General features: G+C 40.0%; 1 protein-coding gene across 1 annotated transcript; it reads right to left on the bottom strand.

Annotated features, from left to right (window-relative positions):
- Nucleotides 1-9,042: 9,042 nt before the first annotated feature.
- Nucleotides 9,043-21,870, bottom strand: LOC128636547 (mucin-22-like; the record flags this gene model as incomplete). Its single annotated transcript, XM_053689543.1, has 14 exons — nt 21,661-21,870; nt 21,379-21,591; nt 20,875-20,934; nt 18,961-19,266; nt 17,422-17,694; nt 16,264-16,308; nt 15,895-15,963; nt 15,337-15,426; nt 12,853-12,966; nt 12,085-12,138; nt 11,611-11,997; nt 9,742-9,900; nt 9,358-9,438; nt 9,043-9,132 (listed from the first exon to the last, which is right to left on the bottom strand). Coding segments are annotated over exons 1-14 (2,151 nt in total), but the record flags the coding sequence as incomplete, so codon positions are not given.
- Nucleotides 21,871-22,787: the final 917 nt, after the last annotated feature.

Consider the following 22,787-nt stretch of genomic DNA (forward strand, 5'->3'; position numbering starts at 1 on the left):
CAATGTTGTCCCTGATGAGCTTATGGTTGTTAGAGTTGTCTCTGATGGGCTAATTGTCATTTCAGAAGTTTTATCAGATACTGTTGTCACACTTGTTGTTGGTATACTTGAGAAAGTAGTATCCAATGAGCTGGTTGATGCTGTGTGAGGTAAGCTTGATGAAGTTGTCTCTGATGAACTAAGGGACACAGACATTGTTGACTCAGAAGACCTATATGAAGTTGTTGAAGCTTCTGGAAAAGTAGTGCTTGACACATTTGTCCCTGATGAGCTTACGGTTGTTGTTAGAGTTGTCTCAGATGGGCTAATTGTCATTTCAGAAGTTTTATCAGATACTGTTGTCACACTTGTTGTTGGTATACTTGAGAAAGTAGTCTCCAATGAGCTGGTAGATGTTGTTGGAGATAAGCTTGATGAAGTTGTCTCTGATGAACTAAGGGATACAGATGTTGTTGACTCAGAAGACCCAGATGAAACTGTTGAAGCTGAACTTGTGAAAGTTGGCTTTGAGGAACTTGTTGATCCTGCTGTAGATGTTCTTGCAGAAGTTACCTCTGAAAAGAGTGTTGCTTCTGTGAGAGTTGTGCTTGACAATGTTGTCCCTGATGAGCTTATGGTTGTTAAAGTTGTCTCTGATGGGCTAATTGTAATTTCAGAAGTTTTATCAGATACTGTTGTCACACTTGTTGTTGGTATACTTGAGAAAGTAGTATCCAATGAGCTGGTTGATGCTGTGTGAGGTAAGCTTGATGAAGTTGTCTCTGATGAACTAAGGGACACAGACGTTGTTGACTCAGAAGACCTATATGAAGTTGTTGAAGCTTCTGGAAAAGTTGTGCTTGACACATTTGTCCCTGATGAGCTTACGGTTGTTGTTAGAGTTGTCTCAGATGGGCTAATTGTCATTTCAGAAGTTTTATCAGATACTGTTGTCACACTTGTTGTTGGTATACTTGAGAAAGTAGTCTCCAATGAGCTGGTAGATGTTGTTGGAGAGAAGCTTGATGGAGTTTTCTCTGATGAACTAAAGGATACAGATGTTGTTGACTCAGAAGACCCAGAAGAAACTGTTGAAGCTGGACTTGTGAAAGTTGTCTCTGAGGAGCTTTTTGATCCTGCTGTAGATGTTCTTGCGGAAGTTACCTCCGAAAAGATTGTTGCTTCTGTGAAAGTTGTGCTTGACACATTTGTCCCTGATGAGCTTACGGTTGTTGTTAGAGTTGTCTCAGATGGGCTAATTGTCATTTCAGAAGTTTTATCAGATACTGTTGTCACACTTGTTGTTGGTATACTTGAGAAAGTAGTCTCCAATGAGCTGGTAGATGTTGTTGGAGATAAGCTTGATGGAGTTGTCTCTGATGAACTAAAGGATACAGATGTTGTTGACTCAGAAGACCCAGATGAAACTGTTGAAGCTGGACTTGTGAAAGTTGGCTCTGAGGAACTTGCTGATCCTGCTGTAGATGTTCTTGCAGAAGTTACCTCTGAAAAGATTGTTGCTTCTTTGAGAGTTGTGCTTGACAATGTTGTCCCTGATGAGCTTATGGTTGTTAGAGTTGTCTCTGATGGGCTAATTGTCATTTCAGAAGTTTTATCAGATACTGTTGTCACACTTGTTGTTGGTATACTTGAGAAAGTGGTATCCAATGAGCTGGTTGATGCTGTGTGAGGTAAGCTTGATAAAGTTGTCTCTGATGAACTAAGGGGCACAGACGTTGTTGACTCAGAAGACCTATATGAAGTTGTTGAAGCTTCTGTAAAAGTTGTGCTTGACACATTTGTCCCTGATGAGCTTATGGTTGTTGTTAGAGTTGTCTCTGATGGGCTTATTGTCATTTCAGAAGTTTTATCAGATACTGTTGTCACACTTGTTGTTGGTATACTTGAGAAAGTAGTATTCAATGAGCTGGTTGATGCTGTTTGAGGTAAGCTTGATGAAGTTGTCTCTGATGAACTAAGGGACACAGACGTTGTTGACTCAGAAGACCTATATGAAGTTGTTGAAGCTTCTGGAAAAGTAGTGCTTGACACATTTGTCCCTGATGAGCTTACGGTTGTTGTTAGAGTTGTCTCAGATGGGCTAATTGTCATTTCAGAAGTTTTATCAGATACTGTTGTCACACTTGTTGTTGGTATACTTGAGAAAGTAGTCTCCAATGAGCTGGTAGATGTTGTTGGAGATAAGCTTGATGAAGTTGTCTCTGATGAACTAAGGGATACAGATGTTGTTGACTCAGAAGACCCAGATGAAACTGTTGAAGCTGGACTTGTGAAAGTTGGCTTTGAGGAACTTGTTGATCCTGCTGTAGATGTTCTTGCAGAAGTTACCTCTGAAAAGAGTGTTGCTTCTGTGAGAGTTGTGCTTGACAATGTTGTCCCTGATGAGCTTATGGTTGTTAAAGTTGTCTCTGATGGGCTAATTGTCATTTCAGAAGTTTTATCAGATACTGTTGTCACACTTGTTGTTGGTATACTTGAGAAAGTAGTATCCAATGAGCTGGTTGATGCTGTGTGAGGTAAGCTTGATGAAGTTGTCTCTGATGAACTAAGGGACACAGACGTTGTTGACTCAGAAGACCTATATGAAGTTGTTGAAGCTTCTGGAAAAGTTGTGCTTGACACATTTGTCCCTGATGAGCTTACGGTTGTTGTTAGAGTTGTCTCAGATGGGCTAATTGTCATTTCAGAAGTTTTATCAGATACTGTTGTCACACTTGTTGTTGGTATACTTGAGAAAGTAGTCTCCATTGAGCTTGTAGATGTTGTTGGAGATAAGCTTGATGAAGTTTTCTCTGATGAACTAAAGGATACAGATGTTGTTGACTCAGAAGACCCAGATGAAACTGTTGAAGCTGGACTTGTGAAAGTTGGCTTTGAGGAACTTGTTGATCCTGCTGTAGATGTTCTTGCAGAAGTTACCTCTGAAAAGATTGTTGCTTCTGTAAGAGTTGTGCTTGACAATGTTGTCCCTGATGAGCTTATGGTTGTTAAAGTTGTCTCTGATGGGCTAATTGTCATTTCAGAAGTTTTATCAGATACTGTTGTCACACTTGTTGTTGGTATACTTGAGAAAGTAGTATCCAATGAGCTGGTTGATGCTGTGTGAGGTAAGCTTGATGAAGTTGTCTCTGATGAACTAAGGGACACAGACATTGTTGACTCAGAAGACCTATATGAAGTTGTTGAAGCTTCTGGAAAAGTTGTGCTTGACACATTTGTCCCTGATGAGCTTACGGTTGTTGTTAGAGTTGTCTCAGATGGGCTAATTGTCATTTCAGAAGTTTTATCAGATACTGTTGTCACACTTGTTGTTGGTATACTTGAGAAAGTAGTCTCCATTGAGCTTGTAGATGTTGTTGGAGATAAGCTTGATGAAGTTTTCTCTGATGAACTAAAGGATACAGATGTTGTTGACTCAGAAGACCCAGATGAAACTGTTGAAGCTGGACTTGTGAAAGTTGGCTTTGAGGAACTTTTTGATCCTGCTGTAGATGTTCTTGCAGAAGTTACCTCTGAAAAGATTGTTGCTTCTGTGAGAGTTGTGCTTGACAATGTTATCCCTGATGAGCTTATGGTTGTTAGAGTTGTCTCTGATGGGCTAATTGTCATTTCAGAAGTTTTATCAGATACCTTTGTCACACTTGTTGTTGGTATTCTTGAGAAAGTAGTATCCAATGAGCTGGTTGATGCTGTGTGAGGTAAGCTTGATGAAGTTGTCTCTGATGAACTAAGAGACACAGACATTGTTGACTCAGAAGACCTATATGAAGTTGTTGAAGCTTCTGGAAAAGTAGTGCTTGACACATTTGTCCCTGATGAGCTTACGGTTGTTGTTAGAGTTGTCTCAGATGGGCTAATTGTCATTTCAGAAGTTTTATCAGATACTGTTGTCACACTTGTTGTTGGTATACTTGAGAAAGTAGTCTCCAATGAGCTGGTAGATGTTGTTGGAGATAAGCTTGATGAAGTTGTCTCTGATGAACTAAGGGATACAGATGTTGTTGACTCAGAAGACCCAGATGAAACTGTTGAAGCTGAACTTGTGAAAGTTGGCTTTGAGGAACTTGTTGATCCTGCTGTAGATGTTCTTGCAGAAGTTACCTCTGAAAAGAGTGTTGCTTCTGTGAGAGTTGTGCTTGACAATGTTGTCCCTGATGAGCTTATGGTTGTTAAAGTTGTCTCTGATGGGCTAATTGTCATTTCAGAAGTTTTATCAGATACTGTTGTCACACTTGTTGTTGGTATACTTGAGAAAGTAGTATCCAATGAGCTGGTAGATGTTGTTGGAGATAAGCTTGATGAAGTTGTCTCTGATGAACTAAGGGATACAGATGTTGTTGACTCAGAAGACCCAGATGAAACTGTTGAAGCTGGACTTGTGAAAGTTGGCTCTGAGGAACTTACGGATCCTGCTGTAGATGTTCTTGCAGAAGTTACCTCTGAAAAGATTGTTGCTTCTTTGAGAGTTGTGCTTGACAATGTTGTCCCTGATGAGCTTATGGTTGTTAGAGTTGTCTCTGATGGGCTAATTGTCATTTCAGAAGTTTTATCAGATACTGTTGTCACACTTGTTGTTGGTATACTTGAGAAAGTGGTATCCAATGAGCTGGTTGATGCTGTGTGAGGTAAGCTTGATAAAGTTGTCTCTGATGAACTAAGGGGCACAGACGTTGTTGACTCAGAAGACCTATATGAAGTTGTTGAAGCTTCTGTAAAAGTTGAGCTTGACACATTTGTCCCTGATGAGCTTATGGTTGTTGTTAGAGTTGTCTCTGATGGGCTTATTGTCATTTCAGAAGTTTTATCAGATACTGTTGTCACACTTGTTGTTGGTATACTTGAGAAAGTAGTATTCAATGAGCTGGTTGATGCTGTGTGAGGTAAGCTTGATGAAGTTGTCTCTGATGAACTAAGGGACACAGACGTTGTTGACTCAGAAGACCTATATGAAGTTGTTGAAGCTTCTGGAAAAGTAGTGCTTGACACATTTGTCCCTGATGAGCTTACGGTTGTTGTTAGAGTTGTCTCAGATGGGCTAATTGTCATTTCAGAAGTTTTATCAGATACTGTTGTCACACTTGTTGTTGGTATACTTGAGAAAGTAGTCTCCAATGAGCTGGTAGATGTTGTTGGAGATAAGCTTGATGAAGTTGTCTCTGATGAACTAAGGGATACAGATGTTGTTGACTCAGAAGACCCAGATGAAACTGTTGAAGCTGGACTTGTGAAAGTTGGCTTTGAGGAACTTGTTGATCCTGCTGTAGATGTTCTTGCAGAAGTTACCTCTGAAAAGAGTGTTGCTTCTGTGAGAGTTGTGCTTGACAATGTTGTCCCTGATGTGCTTATGGTTGTTAAAGTTGTCTCTGATGGGCTAATTGTCATTTCAGAAGTTTTATCAGATACTGTTGTCACACTTGTTGTTGGTATACTTGAGAAAGTAGTATCCAATGAGCTGGTTGATGCTGTGTGAGGTAAGCTTGATGAAGTTGTCTCTGATGAACTAAGGGACACAGACGTTGTTGACTCAGAAGACCTATATGAAGTTGTTGAAGCTTCTGGAAAAGTTGTGCTTGACACATTTGTCCCTGATGAGCTTACGGTTGTTGTTAGAGTTGTCTCAGATGGGCTAATTGTCATTTCAGAAGTTTTATCAGATACTGTTGTCACACTTGTTGTTGGTATACTTGAGAAAGTAGTCTCCATTGAGCTCGTAGATGTTGTTGGAGATAAGCTTGATGAAGTTTTCTCTGATGAACTAAGGGATACAGATGTTGTTGACTCAGAAGACCCAGATGAAACTGTTGAAGCTGGACTTGTGAAAGTTGTCTCTGAGGAGCTTGTTGATTCTGCTGTAGATGTTCTTGCGGAAGTTACCTCCGAAAAGATTGTTGCTTCTGTGAGAGTTGTGCTTGACAAATTTGTACCTGATGAGTTTATGGTTGTTGTTAGAGTTGTCTCTGATGGGCTAATTGTCATTTCAGAAGTTTTATCAGATACTGTTGTCACACTTGTTGTTGGTATACTTGAGAAAGTAGTCTCCAATGAGCTGGTAGATGTTGTTGGCGATAAGCTTGATGAAGTTGTCTCTGGTGAACTAAGGGATACAGATGTTGTTGACTCAGAAGACCCAGATGAAACTGTTGAAGCTTGACTTGTGAAAGTTGGCTCTGAGGAACTTGTTGATCCTGCTGTAGATGTTCTTGCAGAAGTTACCTCTGAAAAGATTGTTGCTTCTGTGAGAGTTGTGCTTGACAAATGTGTCCCTAATGAACTTATGGTTGTTGTTAGAGTTGTCTCTGATGGGCTAATTGTCATTTCAGAAGTTTTATCAGATACTGTTGTCACACTTGTTGTTGGTATACTTGAGAAAGTAGTATCCAATGAGCTGGTAGATGTTGTTGGAGATAAGCTTGATGAAGTTGTCTCTGATGAACTAAGGGATACAGATGTTGTTGACTCAGAAGACCCAGATGAAACTGTTGAAGCTGGACTTGTGAAAGTTGGCTCTGAGGAACTTGCTGATCCTGCTGTAGATGTTCTTGCAGAAGTTACCTCTGAAAAGATTGTTGCTTCTTTGAGAGTTGTGCTTGACAATGTTGTCCCTGATGAGCTTATGGTTGTTAGAGTTGTCTCTGATGGGCTAATTGTCATTTCAGAAGTTTTATCAGATACTGTTGTCACACTTGTTGTTGGTATACTTGAGAAAGTGGTATCCAATGAGCTGGTTGATGCTGTGTGAGGTAAGCTTGATAAAGTTGTCTCTGATGAACTAAGGGGCACAGACGTTGTTGACTCAGAAGACCTATATGAAGTTGTTGAAGCTTCTGTAAAAGTTGTGCTTGACAATGTTGTCCCTGATGAGCTTATGGTTGTTGTTAGAGTTGTCTCTGATGGGCTAATTGTCATTTCAGAAGTTTTATCAGATACTGTTGTCACACTTGTTGTTGGTATACTTGAGAAAGTAGTATTCAATGAGCTGGTTGATGCTGTGTGAGGTAAGCTTGATGAAGTTGTCTCTGATGAACTAAGGGACACAGACGTTGTTGACTCAGAAGACCTATATGAAGTTGTTGAAGCTTCTGGAAAAGTTGTGCTTGACACATTTGTCCCTAATGAACTTATGGTTGTTGTTAGAGTTGTCTCTGATGGGCTAATTGTCATTTCAGAAGTTTTATCAGATACTGTTGTCACACTTGTTGTTGGTATACTTGAGAAAGTATTATCCAATGAGCTGGTAGATGTTGTTGGAGATAAGCTTGATGAAGTTGTCTCTGATGAACTAAGGGATACAGATGTTATTGACTCAGAAGACCCAGATGAAACTGTTGAAGCTGGACTTGTGAAAGTTGGCTCTGAGGAACTTGCTGATCCTGCTGTAGATGTTCTTGCAGAAGTTACCTCTGAAAAGATTGTTGCTTCTTTGAGAGTTGTGCTTGACAATGTTGTCCCTGATGAGCTTATGGTTGTTAGAGTTGTCTCTGATGGGCTAATTGTCATTTCAGAAGTTTTATCAGATACTGTTGTCACACTTGTTGTTGGTATACTTGAGAAAGTGGTATCCAATGAGCTGGTTGATGCTGTGTGAGGTAAGCTTGATAAAGTTGTCTCTGATGAACTAAGGGGCAAAGACGTTGTTGACTCAGAAGACCTATATGAAGTTGTTGAAGCTTCTGTAAAAGTTGTGCTTGACACATTTGTCCCTGATGATCTTATGGTTGTTGTTAGAGTTGTCTCTGATGGGCTAATTGTCATTTCAGAAGTTTTATCAGATACTGTTGTCACACTTGGTGTTGGTATACGTGAGGAAGTAGTCTCCAATGAGCTGGTAGATGTTGTTGGAGATAAGCTTGATGAAGTTTTCTCTGATGAACTAAGGGATACAGATGTTGTTGACTCAGAAGACCCAGATGAAACTGTTGAAGCTGGCCTTGTGAAAGTTGGCTTTGAGGAACTTGTTGATCCTGCTGTAGATGTTCTTGCAGAAGTTACCTCTGAAAAGATTGTTGCTTCTGTGAGAGTTGTGTTTGACAATGTTGTCCCTGATGAGCTTATGGTTGTTAGAGTTGTCTCTGATGGGCTAATTGTCATTTCAGAAGTTTTATCAGATACTGTTGTCACACTTGTTGTTGGTATACTTGAGAAAGTAGTATCCAATGAGCTGGTTGATGCTGTGTGAGGTAAGCTTGGTAAAGTTGTCTCTGATGAACTAAGGGGCACAGACGTTGTTGACTCAGAAGACCTATATGAAGTTGTTGAAGCTTCTGTAAAAGTTGTGCTTGACACATTTGTCTCTGATGAGCTTATGGTTGTTGTTAGAGTTGTCTCTGATGGGCTAATTGTCATTTCAGAAGTTTTATCAGATACTGTTGTCACACTTGTTGTTGGTATACTTGAGAAAGTAGTATTCAATGAGCTGGTTGATGCTGTGTGAGGTAAGCTTGATAAAGTTGTCTCTGATGAACTAAGGGACACAGACGTTGTTGACTCAGAAGACCTATATGAAGTTGTTGAAGCTTCTGTAAAAGTTGTGCTTGACACATTTGTCCCTGACGAGCTTGCGGTTGTTGTTAGAGATGTCTCAGATGGGCTAATTGTCATTTCAGAAGTTTTATCAGATACTGTTGTCACACTTGTTGTTGGTATACTTGAGAAAGTAGTCTCCAATGAGCTGGTAGATGTTGTTGGAGATAAGCTTGATGAAGTTGTCTCTGATGAACTAAGGGATACAGATGTTGTTGACTCAGAAGACCCAGATGAAACTGTTGAAGCTGGACTTGTGAAAATTAGCTCTGAGGAACTTGTTGATCCTGCTGTAGATGTTCTTGCAGAAGTTACCTCTGAAAAGATTGTTGCTTCTGTGAGAGTTGTGCTTGACAATGTTGTCCCTGATGAGCTTATGGTTGTTGGTAGAGTTGTCTCAGATGGGCTAATTGTCATTTCAGAAGTTTTATCAGATAATGTTGTCACACTTGTTGTTGGTATACTTGAGAAAGTAGTCTCCATTGAGCTGGTAGATGTTGTTGGAAATAAGCTTGATGAAGTTGTCTCTGATAAACTAAGGGATACAGATGTTGTTGACTCAGAAGACCCAGTTGAAACTGTTGAAGCTGGACTTGTGAAAGTTGGCTCTGAGGAACTTGTTGATCCTGCTGTAGATGTTCTTGTGGAAGTTACCTCCGAAAAGATTGTTGCTTCTGTGAGAGTTGTGCTTGACAAATTTGTCCCTGATGAGCTTATGGTGGTTTTTAGAGTTGTCTCAGATGGGATAATTGTCATTTCAGAAGTTTTATCAGATACTGTTGTTACACTTGTTGTTGGTATACTTGAGAAAGTAGTCTCCATTGAGCTGGTAGATGTTGTTTGAGATAAGCTTGATGAAGTTGTCTCTGATGAACTAAGGGATACAGATGTTGTTGACTCAGAAGACCCAGATGAAACTGTTGAAGCTGGACTTGTGAAAGTTGGCTTTGAGGAACTTGTTGATCCTGCTGTAGATGTTCTTGCAGAAGTTACCTCTGAAAAGATTGTTGCTTCTGTGAGAGTTGTGCTTGACAATGTTGTCCCTGATGAGCTTATGGTTGTTAGAGTTGTCTCTGATGGGCTAATTGTCATTTCAGAAGTTTTATCAGATACTGTTGTCACACTTGTTGTTGGTATACTTGAGAAAGTAGTATCCAATGAGCTGGTTGATGCTGTGTGAGGTAAGCTTGATGAAGTTGTCTCTGATGAACTAAGGGACACAGACATTGTTGACTCAGAAGACCTATATGAAGTTGTTGAAGCTTCTGGAAAAGTAGTGCTTGACACATTTGTCCCTGATGAGCTTACGGTTGTTGTTAGAGTTGTCTCAGATGGGCTAATTGTCATTTCAGAAGTTTTATCAGATACTGTTGTCACACTTGTTGTTGGTATACTTGAGAAAGTAGTCTCCAATGAGCTGGTAGATGTTGTTGGAGATAAGCTTGATGAAGTTGTCTCTGATGAACTAAGGGATACAGATGTTGTTGACTCAGAAGACCCAGATGAAACTGTTGAAGCTGAACTTGTGAAAGTTGGCTTTGAGGAACTTGTTGATCCTGCTGTAGATGTTCTTGCAGAAGTTACCTCTGAAAAGAGTGTTGCTTCTGTGAGAGTTGTGCTTGACAATGTTGTCCCTGATGAGCTTATGGTTGTTAAAGTTGTCTCTGATGGGCTAATTGTAATTTCAGAAGTTTTATCAGATACTGTTGTCACACTTGTTGTTGGTATACTTGAGAAAGTAGTATCCAATGAGCTGGTTGATGCTGTGTGAGGTAAGCTTGATGAAGTTGTCTCTGATGAACTAAGGGACACAGACGTTGTTGACTCAGAAGACCTATATGAAGTTGTTGAAGCTTCTGGAAAAGTTGTGCTTGACACATTTGTCCCTGATGAGCTTACGGTTGTTGTTAGAGTTGTCTCAGATGGGCTAATTGTCATTTCAGAAGTTTTATCAGATACTGTTGTCACACTTGTTGTTGGTATACTTGAGAAAGTAGTCTCCAATGAGCTGGTAGATGTTGTTGGAGAGAAGCTTGATGGAGTTTTCTCTGATGAACTAAAGGATACAGATGTTGTTGACTCAGAAGACCCAGAAGAAACTGTTGAAGCTGGACTTGTGAAAGTTGTCTCTGAGGAGCTTTTTGATCCTGCTGTAGATGTTCTTGCGGAAGTTACCTCCGAAAAGATTGTTGCTTCTGTGAAAGTTGTGCTTGACACATTTGTCCCTGATGAGCTTACGGTTGTTGTTAGAGTTGTCTCAGATGGGCTAATTGTCATTTCAGAAGTTTTATCAGATACTGTTGTCACACTTGTTGTTGGTATACTTGAGAAAGTAGTCTCCAATGAGCTGGTAGATGTTGTTGGAGATAAGCTTGATGGAGTTGTCTCTGATGAACTAAAGGATACAGATGTTGTTGACTCAGAAGACCCAGATGAAACTGTTGAAGCTGGACTTGTGAAAGTTGGCTCTGAGGAACTTGCTGATCCTGCTGTAGATGTTCTTGCAGAAGTTACCTCTGAAAAGATTGTTGCTTCTTTGAGAGTTGTGCTTGACAATGTTGTCCCTGATGAGCTTATGGTTGTTAGAGTTGTCTCTGATGGGCTAATTGTCATTTCAGAAGTTTTATCAGATACTGTTGTCACACTTGTTGTTGGTATACTTGAGAAAGTGGTATCCAATGAGCTGGTTGATGCTGTGTGAGGTAAGCTTGATAAAGTTGTCTCTGATGAACTAAGGGGCACAGACGTTGTTGACTCAGAAGACCTATATGAAGTTGTTGAAGCTTCTGTAAAAGTTGTGCTTGACACATTTGTCCCTGATGAGCTTATGGTTGTTGTTAGAGTTGTCTCTGATGGGCTTATTGTCATTTCAGAAGTTTTATCAGATACTGTTGTCACACTTGTTGTTGGTATACTTGAGAAAGTAGTATTCAATGAGCTGGTTGATGCTGTTTGAGGTAAGCTTGATGAAGTTGTCTCTGATGAACTAAGGGACACAGACGTTGTTGACTCAGAAGACCTATATGAAGTTGTTGAAGCTTCTGGAAAAGTAGTGCTTGACACATTTGTCCCTGATGAGCTTACGGTTGTTGTTAGAGTTGTCTCAGATGGGCTAATTGTCATTTCAGAAGTTTTATCAGATACTGTTGTCACACTTGTTGTTGGTATACTTGAGAAAGTAGTCTCCAATGAGCTGGTAGATGTTGTTGGAGATAAGCTTGATGAAGTTGTCTCTGATGAACTAAGGGATACAGATGTTGTTGACTCAGAAGACCCAGATGAAACTGTTGAAGCTGGACTTGTGAAAGTTGGCTTTGAGGAACTTGTTGATCCTGCTGTAGATGTTCTTGCAGAAGTTACCTCTGAAAAGAGTGTTGCTTCTGTGAGAGTTGTGCTTGACAATGTTGTCCCTGATGAGCTTATGGTTGTTAAAGTTGTCTCTGATGGGCTAATTGTCATTTCAGAAGTTTTATCAGATACTGTTGTCACACTTGTTGTTGGTATACTTGAGAAAGTAGTATCCAATGAGCTGGTTGATGCTGTGTGAGGTAAGCTTGATGAAGTTGTCTCTGATGAACTAAGGGACACAGACGTTGTTGACTCAGAAGACCTATATGAAGTTGTTGAAGCTTCTGGAAAAGTTGTGCTTGACACATTTGTCCCTGATGAGCTTACGGTTGTTGTTAGAGTTGTCTCAGATGGGCTAATTGTCATTTCAGAAGTTTTATCAGATACTGTTGTCACACTTGTTGTTGGTATACTTGAGAAAGTAGTCTCCATTGAGCTTGTAGATGTTGTTGGAGATAAGCTTGATGAAGTTTTCTCTGATGAACTAAAGGATACAGATGTTGTTGACTCAGAAGACCCAGATGAAACTGTTGAAGCTGGACTTGTGAAAGTTGGCTTTGAGGAACTTGTTGATCCTGCTGTAGATGTTCTTGCAGAAGTTACCTCTGAAAAGATTGTTGCTTCTGTAAGAGTTGTGCTTGACAATGTTGTCCCTGATGAGCTTATGGTTGTTAAAGTTGTCTCTGATGGGCTAATTGTCATTTCAGAAGTTTTATCAGATACTGTTGTCACACTTGTTGTTGGTATACTTGAGAAAGTAGTATCCAATGAGCTGGTTGATGCTGTGTGAGGTAAGCTTGATGAAGTTGTCTCTGATGAACTAAGGGACACAGACATTGTTGACTCAGAAGACCTATATGAAGTTGTTGAAGCTTCTGGAAAAGTTGTGCTTGACACATTTGTCCCTGATGAGCTTACGGTTGTTGTTAGAGTTGTCTCAGATGGGCTAATTGTCATTTCAGAAGTTTTATCAGATACTGTTGTCACACTTGTTGTTGGTATACTTGAGAAAGTAGTCTCCATTGAGCTTGTAGATGTTGTTGGAGATAAGCTTGATGAAGTTTTCTCTGATGAACTAAAGGATACAGATGTTGTTGACTCAGAAGACCCAGATGAAACTGTTGAAGCTGGACTTGTGAAAGTTGGCTTTGAGGAACTTTTTGATCCTGCTGTAGATGTTCTTGCAGAAGTTACCTCTGAAAAGATTGTTGCTTCTGTGAGAGTTGTGCTTGACAATGTTATCCCTGATGAGCTTATGGTTGTTAGAGTTGTCTCTGATGGGCTAATTGTCATTTCAGAAGTTTTATCAGATACCTTTGTCACACTTGTTGTTGGTATTCTTGAGAAAGTAGTATCCAATGAGCTGGTTGATGCTGTGTGAGGTAAGCTTGATGAAGTTGTCTCTGATGAACTAAGAGACACAGACATTGTTGACTCAGAAGACCTATATGAAGTTGTTGAAGCTTCTGGAAAAGTAGTGCTTGACACATTTGTCCCTGATGAGCTTACGGTTGTTGTTAGAGTTGTCTCAGATGGGCTAATTGTCATTTCAGAAGTTTTATCAGATACTGTTGTCACACTTGTTGTTGGTATACTTGAGAAAGTAGTCTCCAATGAGCTGGTAGATGTTGTTGGAGATAAGCTTGATGAAGTTGTCTCTGATGAACTAAGGGATACAGATGTTGTTGACTCAGAAGACCCAGATGAAACTGTTGAAGCTGAACTTGTGAAAGTTGGCTTTGAGGAACTTGTTGATCCTGCTGTAGATGTTCTTGCAGAAGTTACCTCTGAAAAGAGTGTTGCTTCTGTGAGAGTTGTGCTTGACAATGTTGTCCCTGATGAGCTTATGGTTGTTAAAGTTGTCTCTGATGGGCTAATTGTCATTTCAGAAGTTTTATCAGATACTGTTGTCACACTTGTTGTTGGTATACTTGAGAAAGTAGTATCCAATGAGCTGGTAGATGTTGTTGGAGATAAGCTTGATGAAGTTGTCTCTGATGAACTAAGGGATACAGATGTTGTTGACTCAGAAGACCCAGATGAAACTGTTGAAGCTGGACTTGTGAAAGTTGGCTCTGAGGAACTTACGGATCCTGCTGTAGATGTTCTTGCAGAAGTTACCTCTGAAAAGATTGTTGCTTCTTTGAGAGTTGTGCTTGACAATGTTGTCCCTGATGAGCTTATGGTTGTTAGAGTTGTCTCTGATGGGCTAATTGTCATTTCAGAAGTTTTATCAGATACTGTTGTCACACTTGTTGTTGGTATACTTGAGAAAGTGGTATCCAATGAGCTGGTTGATGCTGTGTGAGGTAAGCTTGATAAAGTTGTCTCTGATGAACTAAGGGGCACAGACGTTGTTGACTCAGAAGACCTATATGAAGTTGTTGAAGCTTCTGTAAAAGTTGAGCTTGACACATTTGTCCCTGATGAGCTTATGGTTGTTGTTAGAGTTGTCTCTGATGGGCTTATTGTCATTTCAGAAGTTTTATCAGATACTGTTGTCACACTTGTTGTTGGTATACTTGAGAAAGTAGTATTCAATGAGCTGGTTGATGCTGTGTGAGGTAAGCTTGATGAAGTTGTCTCTGATGAACTAAGGGACACAGACGTTGTTGACTCAGAAGACCTATATGAAGTTGTTGAAGCTTCTGGAAAAGTAGTGCTTGACACATTTGTCCCTGATGAGCTTACGGTTGTTGTTAGAGTTGTCTCAGATGGGCTAATTGTCATTTCAGAAGTTTTATCAGATACTGTTGTCACACTTGTTGTTGGTATACTTGAGAAAGTAGTCTCCAATGAGCTGGTAGATGTTGTTGGAGATAAGCTTGATGAAGTTGTCTCTGATGAACTAAGGGATACAGATGTTGTTGACTCAGAAGACCCAGATGAAACTGTTGAAGCTGGACTTGTGAAAGTTGGCTTTGAGGAACTTGTTGATCCTGCTGTAGATGTTCTTGCAGAAGTTACCTCTGAAAAGAGTGTTGCTTCTGTGAGAGTTGTGCTTGACAATGTTGTCCCTGATGTGCTTATGGTTGTTAAAGTTGTCTCTGATGGGCTAATTGTCATTTCAGAAGTTTTATCAGATACTGTTGTCACACTTGTTGTTGGTATACTTGAGAAAGTAGTATCCAATGAGCTGGTTGATGCTGTGTGAGGTAAGCTTGATGAAGTTGTCTCTGATGAACTAAGGGACACAGACGTTGTTGACTCAGAAGACCTATATGAAGTTGTTGAAGCTTCTGGAAAAGTTGTGCTTGACACATTTGTCCCTGATGAGCTTACGGTTGTTGTTAGAGTTGTCTCAGATGGGCTAATTGTCATTTCAGAAGTTTTATCAGATACTGTTGTCACACTTGTTGTTGGTATACTTGAGAAAGTAGTCTCCATTGAGCTCGTAGATGTTGTTGGAGATAAGCTTGATGAAGTTTTCTCTGATGAACTAAGGGATACAGATGTTGTTGACTCAGAAGACCCAGATGAAACTGTTGAAGCTGGACTTGTGAAAGTTGTCTCTGAGGAGCTTGTTGATTCTGCTGTAGATGTTCTTGCGGAAGTTACCTCCGAAAAGATTGTTGCTTCTGTGAGAGTTGTGCTTGACAAATTTGTACCTGATGAGTTTATGGTTGTTGTTAGAGTTGTCTCTGATGGGCTAATTGTCATTTCAGAAGTTTTATCAGATACTGTTGTCACACTTGTTGTTGGTATACTTGAGAAAGTAGTCTCCAATGAGCTGGTAGATGTTGTTGGCGATAAGCTTGATGAAGTTGTCTCTGGTGAACTAAGGGATACAGATGTTGTTGACTCAGAAGACCCAGATGAAACTGTTGAAGCTTGACTTGTGAAAGTTGGCTCTGAGGAACTTGTTGATCCTGCTGTAGATGTTCTTGCAGAAGTTACCTCTGAAAAGATTGTTGCTTCTGTGAGAGTTGTGCTTGACAAATGTGTCCCTAATGAACTTATGGTTGTTGTTAGAGTTGTCTCTGATGGGCTAATTGTCATTTCAGAAGTTTTATCAGATACTGTTGTCACACTTGTTGTTGGTATACTTGAGAAAGTAGTATCCAATGAGCTGGTAGATGTTGTTGGAGATAAGCTTGATGAAGTTGTCTCTGATGAACTAAGGGATACAGATGTTGTTGACTCAGAAGACCCAGATGAAACTGTTGAAGCTGGACTTGTGAAAGTTGGCTCTGAGGAACTTGCTGATCCTGCTGTAGATGTTCTTGCAGAAGTTACCTCTGAAAAGATTGTTGCTTCTTTGAGAGTTGTGCTTGACAATGTTGTCCCTGATGAGCTTATGGTTGTTAGAGTTGTCTCTGATGGGCTAATTGTCATTTCAGAAGTTTTATCAGATACTGTTGTCACACTTGTTGTTGGTATACTTGAGAAAGTGGTATCCAATGAGCTGGTTGATGCTGTGTGAGGTAAGCTTGATAAAGTTGTCTCTGATGAACTAAGGGGCACAGACGTTGTTGACTCAGAAGACCTATATGAAGTTGTTGAAGCTTCTGTAAAAGTTGTGCTTGACAATGTTGTCCCTGATGAGCTTATGGTTGTTGTTAGAGTTGTCTCTGATGGGCTAATTGTCATTTCAGAAGTTTTATCAGATACTGTTGTCACACTTGTTGTTGGTATACTTGAGAAAGTAGTATTCAATGAGCTGGTTGATGCTGTGTGAGGTAAGCTTGATGAAGTTGTCTCTGATGAACTAAGGGACACAGACGTTGTTGACTCAGAAGACCTATATGAAGTTGTTGAAGCTTCTGGAAAAGTTGTGCTTGACACATTTGTCCCTAATGAACTTATGGTTGTTGTTAGAGTTGTCTCTGATGGGCTAATTGTCATTTCAGAAGTTTTATCAGATACTGTTGTCACACTTGTTGTTGGTATACTTGAGAAAGTATTATCCAATGAGCTGGTAGATGTTGTTGGAGATAAGCTTGATGAAGTTGTCTCTGATGAACTAAGGGATACAGATGTTATTGACTCAGAAGACCCAGATGAAACTGTTGAAGCTGGACTTGTGAAAGTTGGCTCTGAGGAACTTGCTGATCCTGCTGTAGATGTTCTTGCAGAAGTTACCTCTGAAAAGATTGTTGCTTCTTTGAGAGTTGTGCTTGACAATGTTGTCCCTGATGAGCTTATGGTTGTTAGAGTTGTCTCTGATGGGCTAATTGTCATTTCAGAAGTTTTATCAGATACTGTTGTCACACTTGTTGTTGGTATACTTGAGAAAGTGGTATCCAATGAGCTGGTTGATGCTGTGTGAGGTAAGCTTGATAAAGTTGTCTCTGATGAACTAAGGGGCAAAGACGTTGTTGACTCAGAAGACCTATATGAAGTTGTTGAAGCTTCTGTAAAAGTTGTGCTTGACACATTTGTCCCTGATGATCTTATGGTTGTTGTTAGAGTTGTCTCTGATGGGCTAATTGTCATTTCAGAAGTTTTATCAGATACTGTTGTCACACTTGGTGTTGGTATACGTGAGGAAGTAGTCTCCAATGAGCTGGTAGATGTTGTTGGAGATAAGCTTGATGAAGTTTTCTCTGATGAACTAAGGGATACAGATGTTGTTGACTCAGAAGACCCAGATGAAACTGTTGAAGCTGGCCTTGTGAAAGTTGGCTTTGAGGAACTTGTTGATCCTGCTGTAGATGTTCTTGCAGAAGTTACCTCTGAAAAGATTGTTGCTTCTGTGAGAGTTGTGTTTGACAATGTTGTCCCTGATGAGCTTATGGTTGTTAGAGTTGTCTCTGATGGGCTAATTGTCATTTCAGAAGTTTTATCAGATACTGTTGTCACACTTGTTGTTGGTATACTTGAGAAAGTAGTATCCAATGAGCTGGTTGATGCTGTGTGAGGTAAGCTTGATAAAGTTGTCTCTGATGAACTAAGGGGCACAGACGTTGTTGACTCAGAAGACCTATATGAAGTTGTTGAAGCTTCTGTAAAAGTTGTGCTTGACACATTTGTCTCTGATGAGCTTATGGTTGTTGTTAGAGTTGTCTCTGATGGGCTAATTGTCATTTCAGAAGTTTTATCAGATACTGTTGTCACACTTGTTGTTGGTATACTTGAGAAAGTAGTATTCAATGAGCTGGTTGATGCTGTGTGAGGTAAGCTTGATAAAGTTGTCTCTGATGAACTAAGGGACACAGACGTTGTTGACTCAGAAGACCTATATGAAGTTGTTGAAGCTTCTGTAAAAGTTGTGCTTGACACATTTGTCCCTGATGAGCTTGCGGTTGTTGTTAGAGATGTCTCAGATGGGCTAATTGTCATTTCAGAAGTTTTATCAGATACTGTTGTCACACTTGTTGTTGGTATACTTGAGAAAGTAGTCTCCAATGAGCTGGTAGATGTTGTTGGAGATAAGCTTGATGAAGTTGTCTCTGATGAACTAAGGGATACAGATGTTGTTGACTCAGAAGACCCAGATGAAACTGTTGAAGCTGGACTTGTGAAAATTGGCTCTGAGGAACTTGTTGATCCTGCTGTAGATGTTCTTGCAGAAGTTACCTCTGAAAAGATTGTTGCTTCTGTGAGAGTTGTGCTTGACAATGTTGTCCCTGATGAGCTTATGGTTGTTGGTAGAGTTGTCTCAGATGGGCTAATTGTCATTTCAGAAGTTTTATCAGATAATGTTGTCACACTTGTTGTTGGTATACTTGAGAAAGTAGTCTCCATTGAGCTGGTAGATGTTGTTGGAAATAAGCTTGATGAAGTTGTCTCTGATAAACTAAGGGATACAGATGTTGTTGACTCAGAAGACCCAGTTGAAACTGTTGAAGCTGGACTTGTGAAAGTTGGCTCTGAGGAACTTGTTGATCCTGCTGTAGATGTTCTTGTGGAAGTTACCTCCGAAAAGATTGTTGCTTCTGTGAGAGTTGTGCTTGACAAATTTGTCCCTGATGAGCTTATGGTGGTTTTTAGAGTTGTCTCAGATGGGATAATTGTCATTTCAGAAGTTTTATCAGATACTGTTGTTACACTTGTTGTTGGTATACTTGAGAAAGTAGTCTCCATTGAGCTGGTAGATGTTGTTTGAGATAAGCTTGATGAAGTTGTCTCTGATGAACTAAGGGATACAGATGTTGTTGACTCAGAAGACCCAGATGAAACTGTTGAAGCTGGACTTGTGAAAGTTGGCTTTGAGGAACTTGTTGATCCTGCTGTAGATGTTCTTGCAGAAGTTACCTCTGAAAAGATTGTTGCTTCTGTGAGAGTTGTGCTTGACAATGTTGTCCCTGATGAGCTTATGGTTGTTAGAGTTGTCTCTGATGGGCTAATTGTCATTTCAGAAGTTTTATCAGATACTGTTGTCACACTTGTTGTTGGTATACTTGAGAAAGTAGTATCCAATGAGCTGGTTGATGCTGTGTGAGGTAAGCTTGATAAAGTTGTCTCTGATGAACTAAGGGGCACAGACGTTGTTGACTCAGAAGACCTATATGAAGTTGTTGAAGCTTCTGTAAAAGTTGTGCTTGACACATTTGTCTCTGATGAGCTTATGGTTGTTGTTAGAGTTGTCTCTGATGGGCTAATTGTCATTTCAGAAGTTTTATCAGATACTGTTGTCACACTTGTTGTTGGTATACTTGAGAAAGTAGTATTCAATGAGCTGGTTGATGCTGTGTGAGGTAAGCTTGATAAAGTTGTCTCTGATGAACTAAGGGACACAGACGTTGTTGACTCAGAAGACCTATATGAAGTTGTTGAAGCTTCTGTAAAAGTTGTGCTTGACACATTTGTCCCTGATGAGCTTGCGGTTGTTGTTAGAGATGTCTCAGATGGGCTAATTGTCATTTCAGAAGTTTTATCAGATACTGTTGTCACACTTGTTGTTGGTATACTTGAGAAAGTAGTCTCCAATGAGCTGGTAGATGTTGTTGGAGATAAGCTTGATGAAGTTGTCTCTGATGAACTAAGGGATACAGATGTTGTTGACTCAGAAGACCCAGATGAAACTGTTGAAGCTGGACTTGTGAAAATTGGCTCTGAGGAACTTGTTGATCCTGCTGTAGATGTTCTTGCAGAAGTTACCTCTGAAAAGATTGTTGCTTCTGTGAGAGTTGTGCTTGACAATGTTGTCCCTGATGAGCTTATGGTTGTTGGTAGAGTTGTCTCAGATGGGCTAATTGTCATTTCAGAAGTTTTATCAGATAATGTTGTCACACTTGTTGTTGGTATACTTGAGAAAGTAGTCTCCATTGAGCTGGTAGATGTTGTTGGAAATAAGCTTGATGAAGTTGTCTCTGATAAACTAAGGGATACAGATGTTGTTGACTCAGAAGACCCAGTTGAAACTGTTGAAGCTGGACTTGTGAAAGTTGGCTCTGAGGAACTTGTTGATCCTGCTGTAGATGTTCTTGTGGAAGTTACCTCCGAAAAGATTGTTGCTTCTGTGAGAGTTGTGCTTGACAAATTTGTCCCTGATGAGCTTATGGTGGTTTTTAGAGTTGTCTCAGATGGGATAATTGTCATTTCAGAAGTTTTATCAGATACTGTTGTTACACTTGTTGTTGGTATACTTGAGAAAGTAGTCTCCATTGAGCTGGTAGATGTTGTTTGAGATAAGCTTGATGAAGTTGTCTCTGATGAACTAAGGGATACAGATGTTGTTGACTCAGAAGACCCAGATGAAACTGTTGAAGCTGGACTTGTGAAAGTTGGCTTTGAGGAACTTGTTGATCCTGCTGTAGATGTTCTTGCAGAAGTTACCTCTGAAAAGATTGTTGCTTCTGTGAGAGTTGTGCTTGACAATGTTGTCCCTGATGAGCTTATGGTTGTTAGAGTTGTCTCTGATGGGCTAATTGTCATTTCAGAAGTTTTATCAGATACTGTTGTCACACTTCTTGTTGGTATACTTGAGAAAGTAGTATCCAATGAGCTGGTTGATGCTGTGTGAGGTAAGCTTGATAAAGTTGTCTCTGATGAACTAAGGGGCACAGACGTTGTTGACTCAGAAGACCTATATGAAGTTGTTGAAGCTTCTGTAAAAGTTGTGCTTGACACATTTGTCCCTGATGAGCTTATGGTTGTTGTTAGAGTTGTCTCTGATGGGCTAATTGTCATTTCAGAAGTTTTATCAGATACTGTTGTCACACTTGGTGTTGGTATACGTGAGGAAGTAGTCTCCAATGAGCTGGTAGATGTTGTTGGAGATAAGCTTGATGAAGTTGTCTCTGATGAACTAAGGGATACAGATGTTGTTGACTCAGAAGACCCAGATGAAACTGTTGAAGCTGGACTTGTGAAAGTTGGCTTTGAGGAACTTGTTGATCCTGCTGTAGATGTTCTTGTAGAAGTTACCTCTGAAAAGATTGTTGCTTCTGTGAGAGTTGTGCTTGACAATGTTGTCCCTGATGAGCTTATGGTTGTTAGAGTTGTCTCTGATGGGCTAATTGTCATTTCAGAAGTTTTATCAGATACTGTTGTCACACTTGTTGGTATACTTGAGAAAGTAGTATCCAATGAGCTGGTTGATGCTGTGTGAGGTAAGCTTGATAAAGTTGTCTCTGATGAACTAAGGGATACAGACGTTGTTGACTCAGAAGACCTATATGATGTTGTTGAAGCTTCTGTAAAAGTTGTGCTTGACACAATTGTCCCTGATGAGCTTATGGTTGTTGGTAGAGTTGTCTCAGATGGGCTAATTGTCATTTCAGAAGTTTTATCAGATACTGTTGTCACATTTGTTGTTGGTATACTTGAGAAAGTAGTCTCCATTGAGCTGGTAGATGTTGTTGGAAATAAGCTTGATGAAGTTGTCTCTGATAAACTAAGGGATACAGATGTTGTTGACTCAGAAGACCCAGTTGAAACTGTTGAAGCTGGATTTGTGAAAGTTGGCTCTGAGGAACTTGTTGATCCTGCTGTAGATGTTCTTGTGGAAGTTACCTCCGAAAAGATTGTTGCTTCTGTGAGAGTTGTGCTTGACAAATTTGTCCCTGATGAGCTTATGGTGGTTTTTAGAGTTGTCTCAGATGGGATAATTGTCATTTCAGAAGTTTTATCAGATACTGTTGTTACACTTGTTGTTGGTATACTTGAGAAAGTAGTCTCCATTGAGCTGGTAGATGTTGTTTGAGATAAGCTTGATGAAGTTGTCTCTGATGAACTAAGGGATACAGATGTTGTTGACTCAGAAGACCCAGAAGAAACTGATGAAGCTTGACTTGTGAAAGTTGTCTCTGAGGAGCTTGTTGATCCTGCTGTAGATGTTCTTGCAGAAGTTACCTCTGAAATGATTGTTGCTTCTGTGAGAGTTGTGCTTGACAAATTGGTCCCTGATGAGCTTACGGTTGTTGTAAGAGTTGTCTCAGATGGGCTAATTGGCATTTCCGAAGTTTTATCAGACACTGTTGTCACACTTGTTGTTGGTATACTTGAGAACGTAGTATCCAATGAGCTGATAGATGCTGTTGGAGATAATCTTGTTGAAGTTGTCTCTGATGAACTAGGGGATACAGACTTTGTTGACTCAGAAGGCCTATATGAAGTTGTTGAAACTAGGCTTGTGTTATTTGGCTCTGAGGAGCTTGTTGACCCTGCTGGAGGTGTTCTTGAGGATGTTACCTCCGAAAAGATTGTTGCTTTTGTCAGAGTTGTGCTTGACAAATTGCTCCCTGATGAGCTTATGGTTGTTGTTATAGTTGTCTCAGATGGGCTAATTGACATTTCAGAAGTTTTATCAGATTCTGTTGTCACACGTGTTGTTGGTATACTTGAGAAAGTAGTCTCCAATGAGCTAGTTGATGCTGTTGGAGATAAACCTAATGAAGTTGTCTCTGATGAACTAAGGGACACAGATGTTGTTACTTCAGAAGACCCAGTTGAAAATGTTGAAGCTGGACTTCTGTAAGTTGGCTCTAAGGAGCTTGTTGGTCCTGTTGTTGATGTTCTTGAGGAAGTTACCT

Source organism: Bombina bombina, chromosome 7 (genome assembly GCF_027579735.1).
Source record: "Bombina bombina isolate aBomBom1 chromosome 7, aBomBom1.pri, whole genome shotgun sequence".
Taxonomy (NCBI): Eukaryota; Metazoa; Chordata; class Amphibia; order Anura; family Bombinatoridae; genus Bombina; species Bombina bombina.